Below are 7,650 nucleotides of genomic sequence, written 5' to 3' on the forward strand. Positions count from 1 at the left end.
CAATGAGAGGCCAGTGTGAGGAGGGGAATGTTTATTGGGGTGTGGGGGGAGGATAGGAACATCACTGTCGCTCATACATCTCCCGTAGGATCTTCATGCTTTCTGAGTAACGAAGCTGGTTCCGATGAGATGCCTCCTTCCACCTGCAGTGGGGGGTAGTGAAGCAGAGGGAGGACTCAGCAGCTGGGGCAAGGCCATAGTGGGCCAAGCAGGTTGGGGATGCTCACCTCTGGCGGATGCGTTTCCAGCGCTGCATGTTGCGGTAGATGAGTGTGGAGGGTGAGGGCTCAGGCTCGGAGGGCTGTGTGGGCAGATATGTCAGGCTGGGTGGCCATGCCCAAACACCACAACATATGTCCCATAGCCCCAGGCCAGCCTTGCAGACCCACCTCATCATCAGGGGTACCCTGGGTCTCAGGCTGTAGTGGGGATGGGATTCGGGATCTGCAAGCATCTCCAGGTGGCCCAGGGGCTGTGGGTGGAGGCAGCTTATATATATCACGACTCTTGCTGTTGGTGACCTCTGAACCCTAGGGACACAAGAGCCCCACAGCAGATCCAAGAGAGTCAGAAAAGAGGGCCAGGGGTACACATTTCACCCCTCCTGCCTTTCCCACTGACATGAGGGTCTCACCAGGGATACATACTTAGGAGTCATCTCTGAAGGGTAGGGACCTTACCCAGTTTGGGGGTCAGGTCTATCTGCCCCAGGGATCCCTGTTTTCCTATTCAACCCAGGGACCCCTATCAACCCGTGCCCAGCCCAGAGACCCCCATCTACACCTGCCCAGCCCACGGGGTCCATATTTGCTCCCTTAGACCAGGTGGCTACACCTGTTTACACTAAGGACCCCTGCTCAGCCCCCCACCTCTTGAGGATCCCTAATCTTGGAGGTCACATATATCTGCCCAGGGGAATGTGGTCCCCTCTCTCTCCTAGACCAGGTAGTCATGTCTGTCTATTCTAGGGAGCTCCATTTATACCCCCAGCCTAAAGATTCATATCTGTGTGCCTTACCGGACCCAGGAGTCATTTAAGAGACATAGAAACCTATGCCTGTCTATCCCACTAGCTTGGGGGAAAGCTATCTTGTGACCATCTACCCATTGCCCTCGTTGGCTGATGGGCAGAGACCTACCACCCATCCTACCTCCTCATCCTCAGGCAGTGGGGGCAGCGGTGAGCTCGGCGAGCGCTCATGCTCGCGCACTGAGGGGCTGTTGCGCATCCAGGCACGGCAGATTGGATACAGCGGTGTGTTCTCACTGAACTGAGCCAAGTCCACACTCCGGTCAAACAGCTTGATCACATACGCGTCTAGGGTGGTGGGAGTGGGAGGTATGTGAACCTGCTTACATAACCCGCTATCGTTGACCGCCCTCTAGGGCCACCACCTACTCACTGGTTCGCTGTGGCCCTCCCTCTGCCAGCCCATCATCCATTTCCCTCCTCTTCTTCCTCCTCTGGTGGGGGAAGCGGGCGGATGGCCTGTGTGGGTTGGGAGAACCTCAGGACCAGGGCGGAGTCTGGGGACCTCTTGTCACCTGGCTTGGGCCCCTGCCACCTTACCGTTTGCCGGTGGACACGATGGAGCAATCCCTGTGAGGAGAGACAAGGTGTCAGCAGGCTGACCCTTAAACAAATACCTGCTCAAAACCCCCCAAAGGGCACCCTAGAGATACTGACATCCAGCTTGAGATGCTCACATGGACCCCACCAACCCCTTGGCCTTGAGTCCCACCCACACCCTTGGGGCGCTAGGTACCAACTATGAGGGGACCTAAGCTTCTGCTGCCCCAGGGTCTTTCTACACATAGACTAGTTAGGACTGTGGTGGAGGAAGCATGGCGCCGAGTGGTCAGGGCTTGGATGAGGGGAGAATTCATCTACCACAAACCCTCAGATATAGACCCCATCCACAACACTTACTTGTGGGTGTCTGAGGGGGTCTTCCCAGCTTCCTCATCCAGACGCTCCCTGGTAGCAGAAAAGAACTGTGGGCTCAGGGTTCTGAGGACCCGAAGTGGGAAGGCACTGAGTGGCCTCTCCATTGGGCCCCTTCCTCCCTAAGCAAGGTTCTGGGGTCCCACCCAGATCCACCCAGGACCAGAGGGTCCAACCTGCCAGGGCCCCCAACCCCCTATGACCGTATGCCGGCCCAGGTCCCAACCTGTCCATGTGACTCTTCTCCAGGAGACACTGCAGAACGGCATCCAGTTGGTTCCGGGCCTTGGCCATCTCCAACTCTGGGGAAGAAGGTACCAGGCAGGCAGGAGTCAATTCCCAGACCCAAGGCAGGTGGGCAGCCAACTGGGTTGGGGAACGGTATGCGTAGACAATCCTAGAGCCAGGCCCAGGAGTGCTGAAGGTGCAGGGGACAGAGCCTACTGAAGTGATGAGCAAGAGCTTGGGTTCCAGGGCTGTCCCACATGCGCATGTGTGACCTAAGTCATCTTACCTCACTGAGCCTGTATCCTCATTTTGAAAATGGGTCTTCAAATGATATCTATCTGCTAGGACTGTTGTAAGGTTTATGTAAAACCTATGTTGTATACAAATCTCTTAGCAGAATGCAATAGTAAGTAGCATGTACGGAATGCTTATTATGTGCCAAGCCTTGTTCCAAGCACACCACACATATTAAATCACTGAATTCTCACAATAACCCTGGCAGGTAGGTATGCATTTTACCCTCATTGTACTGATGATGAAACTGAGGCACAGAGATGTTAGGTACTTGCCCAAAGTCATACAGCTAGGCAATTTGCAGGGCTGAGGATTTTTGCACCCAGGCCTCTGGCTCCACAGCTGAAGTTATAAGGCAGGGGCTCAAACTGGGTGCAGAATCCAGTCCCCAGTTGTGCTTCATTTGGCTGAGGCAGTGGTGTTATTTTAAATCTGAATTAAATCCTAGTGAGCTGACATTTAATAATTGGGAGATTTCACCCAAAATACCCACTTTGGCTTTTTCCCCCTAGGAAATGAGATCTGGATCCACCTTCCTGAATGCCACAAGCCCTGCCTGACCCCATCAGCCTTTGTGTTTGCTTCCCTTCATCACAGAACTTAAAGGAGGTAATAATGTTATAAATATTCACCTCTCACCCTTTGAGGTGTTTGCTCTTTTCTTCCAACTAGTAGGTGCTCTGGCCCAGTGCTCAGAGCCTGGAAGGATACTTGGGGACATGGCTTTGGCAAGCCCTGGGACTTCCTGAGGAGACCAGGAAACGCAGGGAGCAGGGATTCCCAATATCAATCAGAGGAGAGACAATGTGGGGGTGGGGGGGTTGGGAGCAGCTGAGATTCTAGCAAAAAGCTTTAGGCAGGAGCCAAGGAATGGTTCATGCCCATATCTCTTTCCCTAGCACCCGTTTCTCTCCTGAACCTCAAATCTTGGGATTCCATGGACTCCTGGACCCCTCCCCCTGGACATTGCCCAGGCTCCTTCCAACTACTGGGTCCCACACTGGCCTCAGTGTCTCTCTAAACTTATCCTTTCCAGGGCCCCCATATCAAGGGTAGCCCCACTGTCCCCTGTCCCTCCCTAGGCCTCAACATAAACACCTCTCTCCCTCCCCCACCCCAGCCCACCAACCCCATGACCTGTCCGCTTGGCCTCCTGAGTTTCTCTTCCACCTATCCCAACCCTACACCATCCACCCTGGTACTTTTCCTTCCTTCCCCTGGGCTCCCAACCTCAGTCTCCTCTTCTGATCCACTCTCCACAAGGTGACCAGGAAAATCTTCCTAAAACCAAACCTGACCCCGATCTTCCCCTTACAATCCTCCAAGCCTGCTGTGTCCCAGGACAGAGTCTGAGATCTTCAGCATGGTGTTCACAGGCCTCCATCACCCTACCTACCCCTTCCCCCCACCCACTACCATCATTTGTGGTCAGGCCCCCTTCACTTTTCCACCCACGATTTTTTTGGCATTTCAGGGGCATCTTTATTAACGCACTCAGTTCAAAACCCTCCCCTATTTCCCTTAGAGCAAAACCCAAAGTCCTATCCTGGGCCCACAAAATCTGTTCCTCTCCCCTCTCTTCTCTGACCCTATCTACTCACACTCTCTACCTCACTCAGTCTGTTCCAGCCAAACTGGCCTCCCTGCTGGTCCTTAACCAGGCCAGACAAGGCTTCCATCTCAGGGCCTTTTCAAAGCTATTTCTTTTGTCTGATTCGCTGTTCCCTCACATAGCCTCATGGCTCTCTCCCTCACTTTGCCTCAGTCTTGATCTCCTTGCCTTCTCCTTTTTCGTTTTATTACCACTTATACCATCTTAACATCCTACACCATTTTACTACTATTTTTTGGTCTGGATTCTGTGCCTCTTCCACTGCCCTTAACATTCCAGTCCTGGGTTCCCATCAGCTCCGGCTCCAGCCCAAAAATAACTTCCTCTCTCTCAGCTTCTGTTTCTCCATCTACCACACTGCCTACTTCCTAGGATTATTAAAATACAGTGACTATGAGGATTAAAAGTTTCCCTGTACATCAGGCATTCAGCACAATGCTTGACTCATGACCACTGCTGGAAATGGAGAATCTGAGACAGAGCCAAGTCCTTTTAGTCACACGGTTCGGGACTCCCACGTCTTACTCCCATGTCTGACTCCCACACTGCTTGAGCCACCACCATTCAATCTTAAAGCTATCTTGAGCACAGACCTATGGAGGTTATGCAGGTTGGCAGAAATCGCTCGATGCCTGACATAGCGATAGTCAGAAGGGCTGCAGGGAGAAATCGCGCAATCTCTCTTATCCCGATAATCCTGTCTATCCGGACTCCCATACCTGATCCGTCCCGTGCTCCCCTACACGCCCCCGACCTCGGGATCCTCACCTGATTTCTCCACTTTCACCTTCACCGGGAACATGGTTTGGATCTGCGGTCTGGCTAGCTGGGTCAGAGGAGCCCAAAAGAACCTAGGATCATAAGTCAAGGCCGGAGGCAGACGGGGGTAGGTCAAAGATATGATTCCTGTGCGGACAGTACTCCACCCTCAGCAGCGTCCGGCCACGACCGCTGCCGCCACCTCTAGTTCTTCTGTGGGCGGGGCCCTTCGACATTCGCTTGTTCCTATTAGTCAGTGCAACCGTCGATCTCGCACCCTAACCAATTGACAGCTGCCGCCGTCGGCTCCCAGCTCTAAGTCCTACCTTTCTGAGGATGAGTTTCCGGAAACAAACCAACGACATCCCGGGGTGCTTTCTGGGAGGTGTAGTTCTAGCTCCGGAGACTCCGCCAGAGTAACGGCGCCTGCGCCGCGCGAGGCACGGTGGGAGACGTAGGATCAGGGAATCGTGAAGCTTTTTGGAACTTGTGTTAGAAGCTTTGAGTAACACCAGTTTAAGTGTTATCAGGATTTATTTAACCGTGGGAGTCTCTCTTGTCCCTAATAGGAAGACAAGTCTTAAGTTAGGCTGCGTTCCCTTTTACTGAACACTCGCTAGATGCCAGTTACCTGTTAATCTCTTTTCAGGCACAACCTCATTCACTTAGCAAATATTTATTAGTGTGGGAGTCACTCTTCTAGGCATGGGGGACACTCAGTGAACGAAACAGACAGAAATCTTTGCCCTAATAGAGTTTTTATTTTAGAAGATGGGAGATAGGCAATAAACAAGTAAAACAATGAGATGTAGTAGGGGAAAGAACACAGCCTGAAAAGGACAGACTGAGTACCAAGGTAGGGATGGTCAAGGAAGACTTCTCTAATAAAGCAGACATTTTCAGAAAATGGGAAACTTCAATTTACCACATATGCCTTGACCCAGATCAATTCTAGGAAGTAGCATTGTGATCAACACTACAGATGAGAATACTGAGGTCAAGTGGGAAAATAATGTTTTCAAATTCACATACTACCAGTACAAGATAACAGCCCCTAGGAATAGAAGCATTATTCCTTTCTTGGTTCTGCATCTGTAAAATAGGTTTCTAGGGCAGGAAATTTCCTATTTCAAAGGGTTATAAGTAGTATTCAGTGAAAAAAATGCAAATAATGAGTGAAGCACTAAGCCTGGCACAAAGTGAGCATTCAATAATTGCTTCTGAATATTAATAATCACTTTATGTTTCAACATCCAAAAGATCCCAGGAAGTCAACATAGACAATTAGGGTTATTTATTGGGGAATGTCAGCAGAGAACATACATGGAAACAAGTCTTAGGGGCTTAAGAGTAGGCTCAGAGTAGAGGACCCCATCCTGGGAGAATGAGCAGGTACCAGGCCTGTGCAGAAGTTGTCAAGGGGTACCCAGGGGTATGGTGAAGGAGAGATAGTCCCCAAGGGCACCCCAACGGGGCCGGTAGATCTGGAAAATGGTGATCCAGGTGGTGAGTACAATCACCCAGAAGAGGAAGCCCACAGCTGAGCGCCAGACATCTGTAAGAGGGAGCAGGAGTAGGTAAGGTTGGCTTCCACCTGCCCTCTGGCCACCCACCCCAGACCAGCTCCCTCTTCTCTTCCACAGAGCCCCAGAATTCTGGAACTTCCATCATACCCTCCCACCAAAGCTGCCTGCTCCTCGCCCCCCTCCCTCCATGGCCTTCTTTCAACTGTGTCCTGGACTCACAGCCTTTGATTTGGCTCTGTTCTGTGTATGCCGGGACAAGGAAGGCCTCTCGGAAGAACCAGAAGATGTTGACCAACCAGAGAAAAGGCAGGAAAGCAAACCCACCTAAAGAGAAAAAAACAAACTGGGACATAAGACAATGAGTATCCACCCAACACTCACCTAGAAGACTTATTTGGAAGGTCCTCTCCCACACCCAAGTTTAAATTGAGATCTCTGCTATTAGGGACTCAGGAATCCTGGCTCCTCCCTGGGATCCAGGAATCTGATTCCTCAACCATTTCTTTCTGAGGATCCAGGAATCCAGCCCCCAACTCTCCTCTTGGGACCAAGAAGTTGAAGCCCAGCCTCTTCCTTCCTCAGGACCCCGGTCCTTCCCTCAGACACAGGAATTCGCGTCTCCAGCCGCTTCATCCCTTAGATCCAAGAATCCAGGGTCCCAGACCCTCATCTCTCAGGCGTTCTAGTCCCGTTCCCTATCTTCTCCTGGGACCCTAGGAGACTAGCCCTTACCCAGGTAGTACTTCCGGCACAGGTTCAACTTCTCCTCGTTGGACACCCGCTCCAAGTTCATAGCTGCGTTGGGGCCAGGTCGTTTCAAGGGTCTGCGAGTCAAGACACAAGACTTGACACTGTGAGATGCAAAGATCGCGAAAAACCACGCCCCTTTTTACCACAAAACAGATCAATTGTAGGGTGCGTTTGCTTAAAGAAGGGCACCCCTGCCCCCACTAGCAAACTGAATGGGTGGAGACCCTCTTTATATTTATTGGGGTGCGCAAAACGACCCCCAACTCACCAGTGAAGTCTACTTCCTCCCGCTTGGATGCCTTTGCCACTTTCAACTGCAGACGTTTGCGCGAGATGCCGCAAGTATCTCTGGAGTTTGTAGTCTTTTTTGATAGGCAGCGCTGTACGCGTGAGCTTCTGTAGGTGATTCCGAGAAGAGGGCGCAGGCCTCCGACACGCAAGCGCATTAGGGAGTTTCTGAGCGCGTGATAAGCAGCCGAAGGCAGCAAAGAACTACAGTTCCCAGTGCTTTTTTAACCAACGGAAGTGACTTAAGG

The 7,650-nt window shown here is 51.7% G+C and overlaps 2 protein-coding genes and 1 long non-coding RNA gene across 3 annotated transcripts; 1 reads left to right on the top strand and 2 right to left on the bottom strand.

The window, feature by feature from the left end:
• Nucleotides 1–16: 16 nt before the first annotated feature.
• LIN37 (lin-37 DREAM MuvB core complex component) lies at nucleotides 17–5,067 on the bottom strand. The gene is made up of 9 exons (XM_019749960.2): nucleotides 4,848–5,067; nucleotides 2,172–2,247; nucleotides 1,931–1,978; nucleotides 1,571–1,600; nucleotides 1,404–1,489; nucleotides 1,152–1,318; nucleotides 390–530; nucleotides 228–301; nucleotides 17–143 (listed from the first exon to the last, which is right to left on the bottom strand). The coding sequence occupies exons 1-9, from the start codon at nucleotides 4,879–4,881 to the stop codon at nucleotides 62–64; spliced, it is 738 nt and encodes a 245-aa protein (XP_019605519.1). The 5' UTR covers nucleotides 4,882–5,067; the 3' UTR covers nucleotides 17–61.
• Nucleotides 2,199–3,105, top strand: LOC141567642 (uncharacterized). Its single transcript, XR_012490489.1, has 2 exons — nucleotides 2,199–2,299; nucleotides 2,980–3,105. It is a non-coding gene; the product is annotated as an uncharacterized LOC141567642 (long non-coding RNA).
• Nucleotides 5,068–6,117: 1,050 nt separating the features above from the next.
• PSENEN (presenilin enhancer, gamma-secretase subunit) lies at nucleotides 6,118–7,528 on the bottom strand. The gene is made up of 4 exons (XM_019749962.2): nucleotides 7,383–7,528; nucleotides 7,097–7,188; nucleotides 6,584–6,688; nucleotides 6,118–6,393 (listed from the first exon to the last, which is right to left on the bottom strand). The coding sequence occupies exons 2-4, from the start codon at nucleotides 7,155–7,157 to the stop codon at nucleotides 6,254–6,256; spliced, it is 306 nt and encodes a 101-aa protein (XP_019605521.1). The 5' UTR covers nucleotides 7,158–7,188; nucleotides 7,383–7,528; the 3' UTR covers nucleotides 6,118–6,253.
• Nucleotides 7,529–7,650: the final 122 nt, after the last annotated feature.

The sequence above is a fragment of the Rhinolophus sinicus genome, linkage group LG11, assembly GCF_036562045.2.
Source record: "Rhinolophus sinicus isolate RSC01 linkage group LG11, ASM3656204v1, whole genome shotgun sequence".
Classification (NCBI taxonomy): domain Eukaryota; kingdom Metazoa; phylum Chordata; class Mammalia; order Chiroptera; family Rhinolophidae; genus Rhinolophus; species Rhinolophus sinicus.

Excerpts from the sequence above, each read along its gene's own strand:
- LIN37 (XM_019749960.2), bottom strand. The coding sequence starts at position 4,881 with ATGTTCCCGGTGAAGGTGAAAGTGGAGAAATCAG. Across the intron at positions 1,319-1,403 it reads GGGAGGGCCACAGCGAACCA|ACGCGTATGTGATCAAGCTG; the intron begins GTGAGTAGGTGG and ends CCACCACCCTAG. Across the intron at positions 531-1,151 it reads CACTGCCTGAGGATGAGGAG|GGTTCAGAGGTCACCAACAG; the intron begins GTAGGATGGGTG and ends TTGTGTCCCTAG.
- PSENEN (XM_019749962.2), bottom strand. The coding sequence starts at position 7,157 with ATGAACTTGGAGCGGGTGTCCAACGAGGAGAAGTTGAACCTGTGCCGG. Across the intron at positions 6,689-7,096 it reads GTGCCGGAAGTACTACCTGG|GTGGGTTTGCTTTCCTGCCT; the intron begins GTAAGGGCTAGT and ends TTTTCTCTTTAG. Across the intron at positions 6,394-6,583 it reads ACAGAGCCAAATCAAAGGCT|ATGTCTGGCGCTCAGCTGTG; the intron begins GTGAGTCCAGGA and ends TCCCTCTTACAG.